This window comes from Andrographis paniculata, unplaced genomic scaffold (genome assembly GCF_009805555.1).
Source record: "Andrographis paniculata isolate CXL003 unplaced genomic scaffold, ASM980555v1 Contig37END, whole genome shotgun sequence".
NCBI classification, from domain to species: domain Eukaryota; kingdom Viridiplantae; phylum Streptophyta; class Magnoliopsida; order Lamiales; family Acanthaceae; genus Andrographis; species Andrographis paniculata.
The window spans coordinates 7,191,076-7,208,775 of NW_026137570.1; the positions used below are offsets into that span (position 1 = coordinate 7,191,076).

The 17,700-nt window shown below is 27.9% G+C and overlaps 2 protein-coding genes across 2 annotated transcripts; one reads left to right on the forward strand and one right to left on the reverse strand.

Moving 5' to 3' along the window:
• The first annotated feature begins 1,064 nt into the window (after positions 1-1,064).
• On the forward strand, positions 1,065-4,778 carry LOC127250082 (uncharacterized). The gene is made up of 7 exons (XM_051273237.1): positions 1,065-1,341; positions 2,664-2,807; positions 3,533-3,600; positions 3,691-3,741; positions 3,825-3,884; positions 3,987-4,406; positions 4,513-4,778. Exons 1-7 carry the CDS (start codon positions 1,212-1,214, stop codon positions 4,585-4,587), a joined length of 948 nt encoding a protein of 315 aa, XP_051129194.1. The 5' UTR covers positions 1,065-1,211; the 3' UTR covers positions 4,588-4,778.
• A 535-nt stretch (positions 4,779-5,313) lies between these two features.
• Positions 5,314-14,123, reverse strand: LOC127250377 (cellulose synthase-like protein G2). Its single transcript, XM_051273638.1, has 8 exons — positions 13,493-14,123; positions 11,033-11,128; positions 8,635-8,748; positions 8,316-8,528; positions 7,713-7,815; positions 6,916-7,103; positions 6,476-6,823; positions 5,314-5,958 (listed from the first exon to the last, which is right to left on the reverse strand). The coding sequence occupies exons 1-8, from the start codon at positions 14,081-14,083 to the stop codon at positions 5,422-5,424; spliced, it is 2,190 nt and encodes a 729-aa protein (XP_051129595.1). The 5' UTR covers positions 14,084-14,123; the 3' UTR covers positions 5,314-5,421.
• Between the last annotated feature and the right edge of the window lie 3,577 nt (positions 14,124-17,700).

Consider the following 17,700-nt stretch of genomic DNA (forward strand, 5'->3'; position numbering starts at 1 on the left):
TTATATTTTGAAATGAATGAAATTTTATATAATAAAAATAAATAAAAAATATTATATTTTTATTTATAATTAACTTAAAATTAATTTTATAAAAAAATAAAGAGTTTTAAATATAGCTAAAAAAATTTTATTGAAAAAAAAGAAAAATATATAAAAATTTTGAATGATTTTTATACTTGATTAAGTATATTTAATTTAAGATAAATAAATTTATTAAAAAATAAAAAATGATTATTTTATACAAGACATATAAAAAATGGCCGGAACGGACGGAATATTTCATTTTACCTCATATCTACAAGTGTTATATTCTTTCCATTCCATTTGAAATGATTCCTTTCATACGAGACACATTATGTAAAGTAAATGGTTTAATTAATTAATAATAATAAATTATGATATTATTTGTTTATATTTTTATATGCTTAATATTGTTAGTAATTCTAAAATAAGAATTAATATACATACTCCCTCCGTCCAATCATAAAGTATACAATTACTTTTGGCGCGGTGTTTAATAAATAATAGTATTTTAATTATAATGGGTAGTTAAAAGTAGTATAATGATATTTTTGTCATTTAAACGATGTGATGTAAAGTAAGGATATTTGTAAAAAAATATATATATTTAATAAAATATTTACTTTATAATTGTACGTCCCAAAAAGGAATATAATTTAAATAAATTTGAAATATGTATTTAAATATTTTAAATAATGCATCTCAATAAAATTGATGTAATATGATTATAATTAGGTAGGTTATATATTATAAAATTAATTAAATTAACTTATATTTAATAAATTTTATAAAAAAAATATAGAAATATGCCTCATTTAAATGAAACAGATAAAAAAAATTAAATAAGAGAGAGAAAGTATTAAAATAAAAAATTATCTTTTAATTTCGTGCCGCCAAAAGCGTATAAAATCTAAAACAAAGAGTAATAAAAAAAAAAGTAATTTTAACTTTTAAAATAAATATATCTGTCTAATATCTAGACATGATATCGTATCAAAAACACCCATATATATATATATATATATATACATCTCCAATAAAAAAGCAGAGTGCATTCGAACAGGGAAATCGAGACGACGCAGCTCAGAAGCTCGCAAGGTATCTTCTCTTCGGCGTATTCTACGAACGGAAAGTGTTCAACCAGTCGGGACAATCCTAATCTCTTGCTGGAGAGATATTTCCATCAGATTATGGGTAGTAGAAGGACCGAATCGGGGAACTACAGAAACCCTTGCCTCACGATGCATCAGCCGTGGGCTTCTTTACTTGTTTACGGTATCAAACGAATCGAGGGCAGATCGTGGCCGGCTCCGATCAGAGGTGCGTGCAATTACATTTGATTAAGCTTGTTCAACCCTAATTGAATTTGAATTTTGGTTCGCGGTGCTTTTGTGAAATTAGGGTTTTAGCTCTCTCGTAACTGTGTTCGATAATCCCATCGTTTTGACATTGTACTTTTCGTATGGCGTTATATTGGTAATTAGGAGTGAAATTAAGGGCGTGTTTAGCTGTGATTCGGAAGTTTTTTGTCATACTGGAATGTCGAATAGTAAATTTTGCGTGAACATAGAATTTGAATGAAAAATAAGTGTTCGATACTGTGTTTCGAATGGTCAAATTCAGATTAAAAGTAGGTTTTTGGCAGGATCATGATTATTATTTTCAATAATGTGAAGGTAAAAAGATGAAAACACAATTGAACAGAGACTAATAGATTTGGGTGAGAAATTTAATTTTATTGGAGTGGTGAGGATATTTTTGCTTCTTAGACTACAAGATATTAGAGTGTTTTTTCATATTTTATCTCTTATGTTTTACTGATTGATTTATTTTTATTTTTTTCTCCAAAAATATGGCATTCGATATTTTCCATTTACCTCAAAAACATAACACAAGAATAACTTAATGATGATTTCTGCAAGATGGTGATGAAATATCAGAAGGAAATTCTTTTAAAACTTTCTTGAATTTATTGCTGCAGTTGTTTTGACTTTAGTTGATCCAAAAACTGGTAGTTTGCTCGAAAATTATGAATGCTTTAAGAAATTGGTGTTTTTCACTTTGCATTTGAACCATCTTTACCCTGTTGAATGCACATTAATATGCTCCTACTAGCTTCAAGAGTTTATTTTGGGGTTCTATACCACAGTAGGTGTACATGGTCCTTGCATAATCGATTTCATTATAGACTCTTCTTAACTTACACCCACTAATAATTTTCCCTACTGTATTCTGGTTGGAGATAATCATGTCTAAAATTTGTTTGTATAGAGTTTGGGGTGTGAGAATAGTAAAAACTTGATTTGAAATACGTTTTTGAATGAAAAGTGAAGTTTTATGTGATGTTTGGAATGAAAAGTGAATTTTTTATGTAATATTGTAAATGGAAAAAGGGGGTTTGATTTGATAGTTTTTACATGTTCCCGTAAAGTTAAATGTGTGTTTTCTTTTCTTTTCTTTGCTTCCCTATCGAAGTTTGGATCCCCTTTTAGAGACACTATTATATCGAAATATTTTGCATCAATTTCTAGTTTTCAGCTACCGAAACCATACATGTTATAGATGTGTCGTTTCTGTGCATATTCACTTGAAAATGCATCTGCGTGGATGTTCTAACATAGCTATTTATTTTGCTTCCAAAGGACGACTATGGATTCATGCAGCTGGTAAGGTCCCAGAGCCCGAGACAATCAAAGCCATGGAAGACTTTTACAGGGAAATCTATGCAACGAATGGAATCACAGATATCACTTTCCCTGAACATTACCCTGTTTCTCGACTTCTAGGTACTGATTTTATGCCAAAGGAATATCATTATGTCTGAGATAGTTCTTTATATATACTTGCAAAAGGAATGCATCAAGCGTATAGTTGTATGGTTCTTTCGACACAAAATATAAAATGACGTTAACACTGAAAGAAGCGAGGAAGTGAAAGTGGTATAGATAGATACATTAGGGAAACCAAATTTTGATAATGAATTATTGTTGAATTATGGTTTCAAAATCTCTAAACATTGAAATATCTTTGATTGTTACTTATGTAATTTGTTTTAAAGTAAATGTCTATGAAATGCAAGAACTTGAAATGCTCTTAGAGTTGGTTTTTAAATGAGATACTAATAACGAAATCAGTGTATGAAGAATAATTCTTAAGATGCCTTTATACGCTTGGATATGTCAATGGTCACCCCCTTGTAGAAATTTTATGATTCTATCATCATTCTACATGTATCGATTTTTTTTCATTGTGGAAAAATCTCAATAGTTATTTTCAAATTAGCTTTAGTTCATAATTCACCTCCATAATTTAAGCTTTACACCTATTGATTTAACTCTTTCAAGGCTCTTAAAGAGTTATCTTTTGAATATAAGATCTCTTCTATCAAAATTTTCATCGACATTTTATGTAATATTTGTGTTATGTAACTGCGCACACCTATTTGTTAGTTTCAATCATATCATATATATATATATATTTAAATTTCCAACACGCCGAATCTTATAAACAGGTTGTGTCGATGTTGTCGGCTGTGTTACCTGTGATGAATTAGTCAGCTGGGAAGATGTACCATCATCGGTAAATGGCTAATACATTGTCGAATCATTTTCTTTTTTTTTCTTTTGCTTCAATTTTCTAGCCAATGAAATTCAAATATTCTTCGTGCAGGTTAGACTCGAAGGACAAACGGCCCTTTGCTGGCTATGCGAGAAACCACAGGTTTCTATACACTTCCTTCCCTCTTCAATTCGTAATTTTTACCTAAAGATCCGAACATCTAATTTGTATCCTCTCCATTACAGAAACTCATTGTCCCATTCGAGATGCGCGGATATCAAGGAGTATATAATCTGGAAAGAAAGGTAAGATCGATGAACACACCCGTCTATATATATATATATATATATCTCTATATATTTATACATATGCGCTTGACTCATTTTTGTCGTGTAATCACATGTTAGATATACGAGCCTGCCGTTCGAGGCCTCACTTCCGTTAGATCTCCTCAACCAATCAAATTCTCACTCCCGAATCCACGAGATCCGTTCTCATTAAAACCAGGCTCTCTTGCTCGCCATCCGGAATCCCTAAACATACCCGAGGAGGACAAACCTGAAAAACTCGCGGCAGCCATTGCCGGCGCCAGAGCAGCTGCGACGCAGTTTTCAAAGAATCATACTTCCAACCCGAGGGGCCAAAACAACGCGCCTATCGCCTACCAAACAAGGAATAATTTGCATACGAGTGACAGAAACTCAGATTCCCCGAGCATCGCATCTGCGACTCAGTTTTCAGACAATGTTGACGATCGTGACAAGAAGCAGCCTATGCTGGTGCCCTCGAGAACAAAGAATTCTTCGCAGCTCGTGCAGAGGAACTTGGTAAGTCAACGGCGAAGGCTTTACATATGATCATCGATTTTATTACCACTGTGTTTGCATCGAACTAACTAAGTTACCGGTTTTGTCGACGCCTCTTTTTCGGCAGATATACCAGGCTGCTGTTAGAGGGATCTCTTCTAATGTAGGACGTGGATCTTCAATGGCTTCAAGACCGCCATGATTGGAAGCTCGACTTCATCCAGGCATGATTATGATTAGATTAATTTTTGCTTTTACCAACAAATGATGGAAAGATTTGAGTGATGCCAATGGTAATAAATATTATTTTAGTTGGTAATGTTTTTGTTTTTACTGTATATATATATATTTTATGTTTGACCGGTTAGTTGTTACAATAAAAACTGACATGCAAACTTTATTAAAATTGATTAGTTTTTTTATATTAAGAATATTTTAGTTATATTGATATTTATTTGGATAAACAAACTTAAATCTTACCATTCCAACTAAAGAAAAGATCGAACTCCATAGTCAACAATAGCTTCTCAATCCCATTTCATCGATTAAAATTAGAGCTATAAAAATTAGACATGGTCCGAGTATCGATCCGACTCAGGCATGAAAGAATTGTACTTGGGCCTTAAAAAAATAGGTTCGGCATGCAAATAAACCGGGCGTGCCTGTTTCGGCCCATAATAAATTAAATATATTTTTAAAAATAGTTTTATATAAAAACATAAATAAATACATAACAAAACTAAAAGTGTGGTTTAATGGTTGAGGTTTAATATTATAACCATCGGTTTGTCAAAATTAAATGTCAAAATTAAAAGTATTTTTTTTTTTTAGTAAAAATAATTATACATTAATACGGTTAATTTTTATTTAAATTATAAATATACTATTACACATATAATTATTTTATACATAAAGTCAAATGGCAAAATTATCAAAATCTAACACACACTTCCATTAACCGATAAACTACTATTCAATCTTACTTTATTACAAGTTTCCAAAGAAATCCATTCATCCGGGACGAAGGGAGTAATAATTAGACAACAAACAATGCAAAAGACAAAAAAGCCCCCGAAAGTAGAAAAGAAGTGAAGCAAACAAAGGGTGAAACTCTCCCTTTGTCCTTCCTTAAAAACATTCCTTCAAAAATGGGGAAATGCAAAACCATTCCAAACATTGGAATCAACTCTTGCATAACCATTGTCCTATTTCCCTTCACAATTCTCCCCAATCCAACCAAAAATGAGCCCACATTCACCATATAAAGGCTACACAAAGGAACCACGAACATAGCCGGTGCGCGGAAATCGAACATTCCCGACCGGTAGAGCTTCGCCTCCTCGTCATCCGTCACTTTGTTTGTCGGCAAGAACTTCACTGACTTCACACCTATTTTCTCCATTACCCATTCGATAGCTGCGTATAAGTACGGTACGAATGCATGGATAGCCCAAATTCTTTGTTCGGAAACCCACGCCCTAAGGGAATGCCCCGTAGACAATACTTCTTGCGCGTGTTTGAGTTGCGACGACAAGAAAATGAATAGAAACAATAGAAAGTACGGGCTCGAAACCTATCAAGAAGCAAATATTCAGTACCACTTAGCTTAGATTCTAGAAAAATAAAAAAATTCCTACAAGAAAATAATATTTTTATAACAAAAATTTTTTTGCCCTTAAATCTATTTTTTCAGTTACTAATGACATTAGAGAGCAATCAGGGGCAGAATTTAATTCCTAAAATTCACACAGCTAACACCAGCCATCCCTAATTCCATTACAAATATGTTACTCCCTCCGTCCCAAAACAATAGTTCCATTTTGTCATTTTCGTTCGTCCCAAAATAATAGTCTTATTTCCATGTTTGGTAACTAACTCTCTATTTTTTTTACAAAATTATCCCCACTTTTTCACAAGAATCACATAAAGTATGAGTATTTTAATATTTTAAAAATATTTTTACACTTCCTATTAATATAATACTATTATTCATTAATTCCCGTGTAAATCTCAAATGCCTCTGTTATTTTAGGACAGAGGGAGTATTTCTTTATAGTGAATGGGGGCGTTAAGAAGGTTTAGTTACGTACCTCGGGATATAAAGGAATGCCGCGTAGTAGGCAAAGTTGGGGAACAATTGCCAACACGTAAAAGGGCACGAAGTAAAGCATGGTATGCGCGAATTCGGCATAAGAAATGCTTTCCCAAAGCGACATTCGAAAGGGTCCATATAGAAGAGGAGAATACTTTGATGAGCCAATTTGGCAAAGCCCGACATTCCACCGAGTGAATTGAATAAGATGCCCGCCGAGGCTAATAGGCATCGCGCCTAAGAAACACGGCTTTTTTGGACTAAGGTACACTGAAGTCCATCCCTCGCAATGTAGGTTAAAGCCCGTGAAATAGTCTTCGATCACGGAGAAGTACCTAAAGCCCACCTACATTACATGGTCGCGACATTAAAATTTTAATATATATATGATAAATGTTCGAAATATTTTTTTTAGAAAAAAAAAAAAAAAAGACTCGCCTTTTCTCCCCATTTCGTGCCATTGTCATAGCTACAAGAAGCTAATGTTTGAAGCTCCTTGTGCGACGAATCATCCAAAATGCTGACGTTGTTCGGATGACTAATAGGACCGTAACTTCTGTACATTGTTTGGATGAACTCGTTTGACGAACCAAAACACTTTTTCAAATCGACAAGATCAGCTTCATCTAGACGACAAGAAAGTAAGAAATGGCAGCGACTTTGAAATGTTTTACACTAATAATTAACAATAAAATCTTTTAAGAAAAAAAAATCTATCATGTTAACTACTTATTTTTTGTTTCACAAAATATCATACTAATACTCATTTTTTACTATTTACAATATTTTTTAAAATTCCAAAACTTTTAAAAACAGTACTCCCTTCGTCCCATAAGTAAATATCTATTTACTTTTTGTACAAAATTTTATTTATATTAGTATTATATTGATATGTAGTAAGAATAAATTAGAAATGACTAAAATAACCTTATTAGTATTGTGTAATATAAAGATAATGACATTTGTGTAATATATTTTAAGTTGTAAAAGTATTTTTAATATTAGGTAGATAACACCAAAAAGGAAAAAGTATATAAATTTCTATATTTATAAACAAAATTCTTATACAATATATATATATAAATAAATGTACCCTATATATACATTGGATTTGTGCACTTAAATTTTTGAATAAATTTATTTTTTATATTAAATATGAAAAATTATGTCGATAATATAAAAAAATCGTATAAAAAATAAATTAAGCAAAAATAGAAAGAAAATGTATTACTTACCCACTCGTGATTTATGAGTTCCATAAAGTGCCTCCCGCTTTATATAGAAACCTGTTCCGGACAAAAGTGGCCCCAAAATTCCATCGAATCCTTCAGATTTTTCCTAAAAAATTCCAAATTATATAAAAAAATAAATAAATATATTTAAACATCATCAAAATGCAAACCTAAAAATAAATATAAAAAAAAAATCAAAAATCTTTTATCTCACTCTTTGTGGCTCTAATAATCTTAATTCGACATGCTAGGTTTATGTATGTATTTATGGGCCTCTACGAATCACTTATACGAGTAACAATTAATTAGAATCACAATAAGTGAGATATAAAATAATTTCAAACTGAATTAATTTAAATGACTAAAATAATAAAATAAAATTACTTATAATTCACCTGTAATTTAAAAGTATGCATTAATCTCTTTCGTAGTTTATAAATTAAATAAATTTTTAGTGCTTTAAAAAATATTATATAAAATCCATTTCTCAGAGAAACACAAATAAGTTTTATTGGTGTAAATTTTTTAAATTAAATGTGAATTATAATTACTTTTACCGAATAATAGTAAAAAATACGGCTTTTTGAATTGGAAATCACACTATACCCAAACATATCTGAGCTGACAATCGTAGATATCGTTGGAGGGATTAATGTTGTAAAATCTTTGAGGAAATTGAACAAACGCGAGCTTCGGGGACAGCTCGGGGTCGAGATGAAAGCACATTGCTTGTCGGGCGGACGAGGAATCGGCGCAATACATGTCACAGTCGAGCACGAGAATGTAGGGAGAATTTGTGAGCATGGCCGATACTCGAAGCTGTGGATCGATCGAAATTAAATAATTAGGAAATATTATGATATATATATATATATATAAGAAATTTAATTTGTGTAATTAGAAGAAAAATATAATTGGTTATTACAAGAACATTGAGAGCTCCAGCTTTGAAACGGTGATGATGATTTGGTCTTTTCTCTCTTCGAACATATGCAAGAAATGGGATTTCCTCGTCCTTCATTTTGTTGTTGCTAATTATCTGTAATAAAATAATATATATATATATATTAGCTTGTTCAGTTAAAGATTAATTTTTCAATTGCTATTTTTCAAAAATAATACTCCCTCCGTCCACACATAAAGTATATATTTACTTTTGACGCGGTGTTTGAGAAATAATAATATTTTAATTATAATAGGTAGTTAAAAGTAGTGTAACGATATTTTTGCCATTGTTTTTTTGTGTAAAGTAGAGGTATTTGTGGAAAAAAAAATAAAGTATTTGAGAAAAAGTTTACTTTGTAATTGGACGTCCCAAAATAAAAATATGTATACTTTCTAGCTGAACGGAGGAAGTATTAAACAATACAATTATAAAAATTCAAATACTGATTACAAAAAGTCAAAATGTTCTAATTTGTATAGAATAATTATTTTTTACTTTAAAAATATCAAAAAATAAAATTTAAAAAAAAAAACCAAAAACACGGGTTTGTTTGTTTGTTTTGTAAAAATTTTTAACATATTTCTCCAAAAAATTAATCTACTATACACTCATTATTTTTACATTATTATCTACATATTTCTTTGTACTTCACATAATTAATAAAAAATTTAAAAAAAAAATCCTTCAAAACAAACACAAATATGAATAATAGAATAAATAAACAACCAAATAAAAATTAATTTTTTAAACAATTTGTCCAATTAATTAAAAGAAATACTCATTTTTACCAAAAGATACATTTGTCATTGTCATCTATCTAACCACAAGATATGCATTTCATTTTTTTAATAAACACGACAACTTAGGGTGTGTTCGGTTGTTGAATTTTATCAAAATTTTACTATTCATCCAAAATTTTCCTCCTAAAAACATCAAATCAAACACCTATTTTTTATTTTTTATATTATACTAAAAATAAATTTTACATTCAAAACATCACATCAACACCTGTTTATATCACATCATACAACTATTCAAATTCAAATTTTTTACTATTCAAATCCCAACTCAAAATCCAATCCCCGAACAAACACACCCTTATAGTACTTGTTTACTTCAATATTATTATATCTAAGTTAAAAATAAAGATAATAAAATGTTTTTACTTATAAAAAGTACCCACCAACTAATATTAAAATATACTCCATCCGTCTCAATACAATAATCTTGTCTACCATTTTTATCTGTTCTAAAACAATAGTCTCATTTTTATAAATAATCATATTATTATAAAATTACCCTTATTTTTTCATTATTATTACACAATTGTCACTACTTTTTACACTAATACACTCACAAAGGCAAAAAAATCTTTTACCCGTACTTTTTACCCACTGCAAATATAATATCAATATTCCTTAAATATCGTGTCAAACACAACTCAGACTATAGTTTTGGGACGGAGGGAGTAGTGTATTTTTAAAATTTTGTACAAAAAAAAATAAATATATTTTCCGGGTTGATAGAGTAAATATTTGACAGATTTAAAGTTAATTTGGTTGTAGTTTGAAATTTATTAGAAATAGAATGGTAATTTCAATTTTTTGATTTAAATAGTATTATAATGTGGTTTTTTTATGAGAAAAATAGTGTATTATTATTGAAAATTGTATAAAAATAAATAATAATACCACTCCGTCCCATTGAAAAATTACCATTTTCTATTTTCGTCTGTCCCAAAACAAAGTTACCATTTCTTAATTTAATAATTGTACTACCTACTTAACATAATAAATACTCTTTCAACTTACATTATATTACACAAATGTCATTACTTTTATATTACACCATATTAATAGGGGTATTTTTGTCTTTTTTACTACAGTCCAATATAATACTAATATTCAAAAATATACGTACAAAAAGCAAATGTCACCCTTCCAATGGGACGGAGGGAGTAGTATTTTTAAATTTAAAATAAAAACAAAACACAAATCCAATTTTTACTATTCATTAAATTTTTTTAAAAAAAATAAAAATCGGATCAAATACCTACATGTTGCTTTTTGTGTTATACTAAAAATTAATTTTACATTCAAAATATCATATCAACAAAAATCCAAACTCCCGAGCAAATATTTGGTGGATTTATCAGGATTTCAACTAATTCATTACAATTTTTTTTTTCTCAAAAATATCAAATCAGATACTTATTTTAAATTTATTATATTATATTAAAAATTAATTTTACATTCAAAATATCACATTATACCTACTTATGCAATATTCAAATTCAAAATTTTTACTATTCAAATCTCAACTCGAAATCAAAAGACGCAAACAAACACACCCTAAATAGATTTTGATTTTTCGATACCTCAATTAGAGGCGAGTGATCTTTGCTGGGCCCCGGAGGAAGACTGGTCTCCCCAACAATCTCCAACACCCGGGACCTGAACTCCTCATACCTTATCTGCATCAGGACAACGCACATGAGATCAACAATTCTGCATCACTTCCGTCAGTGGCCACAAGTTTCTCTATTTACAATATATATATATATATATATTATATAAATATACGAATCAGCGAGCTTTTATAACAAGAAATAATAAATATTAATATAATATTTTTTTCATTCCTTAATAATTTATTTATTTATTTATTTTGATCTATCTCATAAATAATACGGTCATCCATCATTATTATGTAACTTTCTTTATAAATTTAAAAAAAGTGACATAAGGTTACATTTATAGTTTTTATTATTATACTTAAAATTAAAAATATTTTTATACTTTTATAAATTTTTGTACTAATATATTCTATTAGTATTATTAATATATAAATACATATACTATTATTATTAATCTTTTTCTGAATATATAAAATAAAATTTTAAATAAAAAAAATTTATTTTATACTTATTTTTATATAAATTAATTTAATATAATTTTTTTAAATTATTTATTTGTATGTTTTATTGTGTTTATTTAATTAAATAATTTTATATACTTTTGTTATGAATCATCTAAAATTATGAAAATATGATATAAAGTAATATTTTATGTATTTTCATGTTTATATATTTAAATTTTATATTATTATATTATTTTTTGAAAAATATTTTTAAAATAAATCGTATATTACTTTTGTTCGAAAATTTTCTTTTAAAAATTTTGATTATTTATAAAAAGAAAATTAAATAATATTAAATTAAATATTCTTTTATTTTTATATTATACTAAAATTTAATTTTATGTCACATTAATTTTATATTTATATTTTAATCTTTAATATATGAAGAAATTAATTTTATTATTACATTTACATTTTAAAAATGTATAAAAATTATTTTTATTATTATATTAATTTTATTTAAGGGCTCAATATTTTAGTTTTGCCCGAGCCTTAAAAAAAAGTCAGAAACGGAACTGATCATAAAATACTAATAAAAATATTTTTGTCATTTTTTTTTAATTTATACTATTGATATAATAATTAATATTCAAATATTAACATGCAAAATATAAATATGACTCTAAGGCTGACAAAAATAGATTTTATAAAAAAAAAAAAAAAACATATAAAATGAATAGTATTGATTTGTTTTTAAAATACAAACCTAACACACTTAATATTTTGTCGGTCGTTTAAACATTAATTTCCACGGCGAAGAGAATAATAACAAACTTTTGTCCAAATTGAATAAATGCTATTGATTTATATTTAAAAATACAACCAACATATCTTTATATTTAATTATTAAATTTAATATTTTATGATAAAAAAAAAAATAACTGATAATAAAAATATAACTGTCTTGTTCGTCCTTATGTAGATAGAGTTTGTTTTTTTTTTACAAAAAAAAAATAATTTCTCAATATCGGAAGTAAGTATCAATTTGTTTTATATGATCTATACAATATTTTTACTTTCACATAAAAAAATTTTCTTCAAACAAAAACACAAAACAAACACACCTATATTTTTTCACAAGTCTAAAATAAATAAATATATTTATATTTTATATTTTGACCAATGAAAATGATAAATGTACAGTGCTCCCTCCGTCCCAAACAAACAAGATGCAACATTTACTTTTTGACACAAAATTTTTAGGTGAGTAGTATTAAATATGATAATTTTAAAATTAGGTGATGTGATGGAGATAAAAATATATATTTTATTTTTTTATTTGGATGATGTGAGGAGATAAAATGTGGGGGTAGATTAAGTATAATTAATTATTTCTTATTTTAAAAATGTTACAGAGTGTTTGGAACATAAAAAAAAAAAAAAAATATTGGTTGTAGAGTGTTTGGGACGAAGGGAGTACTATAATAGAAGAAATATATTTCTATTTGTGACTATTAAGTATTATCTCCGGTCAGGTCAGTTCTAAAGGTATGGTGTTGATATTTGAATATTCTCTCCATCTTAAAAAGTTGTCTTATTTTTGTATTTTCGTTCATTCCAAAATAATTATCATATTTTTTATTTAGTAAATATAGTCCTCACTTTATGACAATATTATTCCTATTTTTTTAAATTATCTTGTCTTATTTTCCTATTTTCGTTCATTCCAAAATAATTATCATATTTTTTATTTAATAAATATAGTCCTCACTTTATAATAATATTATTCCTATTTTTTAAAATTATCCCTAATTATTACTCTTACGTACTTTCTAAATACCTTTAAAAATAAAAAATAAAATAAATCGAAAGCATTTTAGCCTTTTAAAATTAAACTTTATACCGAAAAGGTAAATAAGATGTAGGGAGTATAAAAATTGATAAAATAAAAATAAATTTCCATTTCTAATTAAATTACCTGAACTTCTTTCTCCTCACGTGCGAAGTCCGTGCCCTCAGCCTTCCCACGGCGGCCATGGCACTCTTCGTGTTCCTCCATGAAATAAGCCTCCGGACACCTATTCTCCACCGCGTACTTCCGGCAGAACGGCACCCAACACCTCGCGAACTCCCACGCCTCTCTGGCGGTGCGTAGAGTCACGCTACTCCCCCCGTCGTCGGAAATGTACACGTGGAGCTTCTCCGGCGGGTAGTCGAGCGCCATGGCAGAAACCACCGTATTCATCACTTCCAAGCTCGGCTCCTTCCCCGGATCCGCCGTGCAGACGAAAACGTCCACCGCCGGAAGCCTCCGGTCGCCGGGAAGTCGGTCGGGGAAAGCCGTACGGACGACGGGGGTCCATTTCGACGGCTGATTAAGGAGCCAGAGGAAAGCGAGGATCGCCTCTGCAATTAGGGTTAGGAATTGGAATATTCCGGCGAGGGAAATGAGACGGTAGTGGAATAGGAAGAGGAGCGCGGCGCCATGGATGAAGAAATGGAGCCGATTTGTAAGCAATCGGAGGTTCCTGACATGGCGGTCGTTGAGAGGGAGGGAGTTTGCCGCCATTGGTGAGGTATGGATGTGAGGTTGAAGAAGCGTGTTTTTTTGTTTGCTGCGTTTTTTATATATATAGAGGAAAAGCGGGTTTTTGGTTTCACGTTTTTAGTGGTCAGTTGCACGCTTTTTTTTGACGTAAATTTTTAATATACTCCCTCCGTCCCAGGTATAATATCCATGTTGCCGTTTCTATTCGTCTCACATATCATATCATTTTAAAAAATGATTACACACTTTAATCTCATTTTAAATTTTTAAATTTTTTTTAATTTTAATTAAACTAATTAGTTATCTTAATTTTAATTTATAATTATTTATATTATAAGATAATTATTTTCACTCATACATTCTTAATTTTCTACTAATACATTCCTAAAATACCGTGTCTACGTGTAGCAGACACAGTATATGGGACAGAGGGAATATTATATTAGATTACAGTGAAAAAGACGAAAATTTCCTATTAATATTGTGAAAAATAAAATTCTTCTTATTGGACGGATGAAATATTTTTTTTATTATTTTTGGTCGTTTCATTAAAAATATTTTTTTTATTTTAATAAAAATAATTATATATTAATATCAAAATATTTTTAATTTTTATTTAAAATAATAAGATATTATTATATATACAATTAATTTATTCATAAATTCAAAATACAAAAATGTCAAAAATTATTTATTTTTATTAACTAATAAAATATTATTATTTTTTAATTTATATCCATTTAAAATGAAACAATGAGAGTATTTTATATTTGATACTCCCTTTATCTAAATTTTATTTCTCATTTTGTCATTTAGGTATGTTTCTATCAAAACTTTTCATTTATCTAGAGCAACTCCAACCGTCTCCATATATGATGGAAACTTTTATATTTTATTTTTTTATATAATCAATATTTTATTTATTTCATTTTCAATTATTATTATTTTTTTTATCGGATCATTTTCAATTATTAATAGAAGGAAGAATGGATGTAAATTGGATGATGAGAATTGTGGTTAGAAATTGAAACACGGGGGTTGGTTGGGCGGGGGAGGGTGGGGTGGGGGGGCTTACACGGGGTGGGGTGGGGAGGTTTTGTTGGGTCACTTCGGTGGGTCTGTTCGATATTTTTAAAGATAAAATTAAGGGTGCTTATGTTTGGGGGTTTGGATTTTGAGTTGGGATTTGAATAGTAAAAATTTTGAATTTAAATAGTTGTATGATGTGATATAAATAAGGTTTGATGTGATATTTTGAATGTAAAATTGATTTTTAGTATAATATAAAAAAAAAATAGGTATTTGATTTGATGTTTTTGAGGGGGAAAAATTGGATGAACAGTGGAAATCCACCAAAATCCTTCAAACAAACACACCCTAACTATTTTCTCCGTCTCAAACACCGTGCAACATATGAGTTCAGCACAGGAATTTAGGTAGGCAGTATTAAGTAGTGTAATTTGAAATAATTTGAAAATTAGATGATATGATTTGAGAGATTAACGTATATTTTATTTTTTTTATTTGAATGATACGATGAGATAAAAGTAAAGTGTATATTTATATATAAAAAAATTATAATTAATTATTACTAAATTTAAAAATATTGCAGTGAGTTTGAAAAAAAAAAAAAAATTGGAACCGATGGAGTAATATTTTGAAGCTAATATATAAATAAATAAAAATTAAATAAATATTTTTTAGAAGGTTATTCCCCATCATTTCACCGGCAGATCGAAGAAATAGAATAAATTAAAGTAGAGTTAAAATTTAGTGAAATTTTCTTTTTAAAAAAAAAATAAATAAAAATAGAGGAAATAAAAGTAATTTTTAATTAAATACAAAATGATTTTCAGATTTAAAAAAAAAAAAATGCTTAAATTGACTTAATTACCTTTGTTTAATTAAGAATGAAGATTAATTATGTACATGCTGAATTAGATATGTATTTCAGCATATGATACAAGGAAAAATATTTTTAATTTTTACTTTTTTTTTAACATTATCTTTTAAAGATAAAATAAATATTACTCTCTCCGTCCCTTAACAATTTATCTATTTTTTCATTTTGGTCTGTACCATAACAAAGTATTTATTTATTTTTTTTAGTAATTGTACCATCTACTTAATATTACGAATACACTTTCTATTTACAATATATTACACAAATGTTATTACCTTTATATCATACAATACTAACATGGGTAATTTAGTCTTTTTATCTTTATTTTTACTTTATCTCAATATAATACTAATATTTCTAAAACTCCGTGCAAAAAATAAATCAATATATAAATATGGGACGGAGAGAGTATATTATTTTATTACGCTGTATATTTATGAAATATTATTTTATTTTAATTTGTATGAAAAATCAAATAGAAAACTCATTAGAAAAGAATATAATGTCTTTTATAAATATTTAAAATTAGTGTTTATCAAATTTTTTAAAAGTATATATATATATATACATATATGCATATCAAACATGTTATTCAATATCTACCACAAACCAAATCGATCCAAACAAACACAAACCATAATTTTTAAAAATCATTTAAGGGTGTGTTTGTTTGGGGATTTGGATTTTGAGTTGGGATAAAAATAGTAAAAATTTTGAATTTAAATAGTTGTATAATGTGATATAAATAGGTGTTGATTTGATCTTTTGAAAGTAAAATTGATTTTTAGTATAATACATAAAAAATAGAAAATAAGAGTTTGATTTGACGTTTTTTTGGAGAGAAAAAATAGGATAAATAATATATTCTAAATCCAATTTCCCAAACAAACACACCCTAAGAGTTTTTTTTTTTTTTTTTTTTTGTTTAATTTCTGTTATTGCTGTCTTTTTTCTTTTTTTAATAAATTAGTTAAATAATACTCCCTTCCGTTCCACCGTTCTACATCTCATGTCACTTTCTGTTTTTTAAAATAATTACGCATCTTAATCTTATTTTAAAGTTTTTAATTTAAATTTTTTTAGTTTTAATTAAACTAATCTATAATTAATTTTTTCTAATTTAAGTTTTAATTAAATTAATTTATAATAATTTATATTATGAGTTAATTATTTTCACTAATACATTTTTAATTATCTAATAGTTATACTTATCTTAAATTTTCATGTTTACCGTAACCAAAATTTAAAGTAGAACGAAAGGAGTATATTATTTTATGTAAAAATATTTTATTGGAAAATGTGCATTAAAAATAAAGCAAATTCTAATATGGCAAAACCTATAAATTTAATTATATAGATTATATGACAATTTAATGAAATATTAATCCCTCCGGTACTCTTTAAGGTGGGGATTTACTTTTAGCATGTAAATAAAAAATATATACTCCCTCGTTCCCATAAATATAGTCTTAATTGGGTTGGGCACGGGATTTAAAAAATATTAATATTATATTAATAGTTGGTAAAAAATCCGCAACGTCCTCCCACGCCTTTTTCTATTTGAAATCTAGTATAGATAAAAGACTTTTTTGCTCTTGTGAGTGTATTAGTGTAAAGAGTAGTGGCAATTATGTAATAAAAATGAAAAAATATTGGTAGTTTTATGTTGATATAGTTTATTTATAAAAATAAAACTATTGTTTTGGGATAGAAAAAATGGTAAATAAAATTATTG

Bases quoted from the DNA above. Each gene is read 5' to 3' on its own strand.
- LOC127250082 (XM_051273237.1), top strand. From the start codon at position 1,212: ATGGGTAGTAGAAGGACCGAATCGGGGAACTACAGAAACCCTTGCCTC. The intron at 2,808-3,532 runs GTACTGATTTTA...TCTTATAAACAG, and splicing joins CCCTGTTTCTCGACTTCTAG to GTTGTGTCGATGTTGTCGGC. The intron at 3,601-3,690 runs GTAAATGGCTAA...TTCTTCGTGCAG, and splicing joins GGGAAGATGTACCATCATCG to GTTAGACTCGAAGGACAAAC.
- LOC127250377 (XM_051273638.1), bottom strand. From the start codon at position 14,083: ATGGCGGCAAACTCCCTCCCTCTCAACGACCGCCATGTCAGGAACCTC. The intron at 11,129-13,492 runs GTAATTTAATTA...GTCCTGATGCAG, and splicing joins GTGAGGAGAAAGAAGTTCAG to ATAAGGTATGAGGAGTTCAG. The intron at 7,816-8,315 runs GTATAGTGTGAT...GGAATTTTTTAG, and splicing joins GTCAGCTCAGATATGTTTGG to GAAAAATCTGAAGGATTCGA.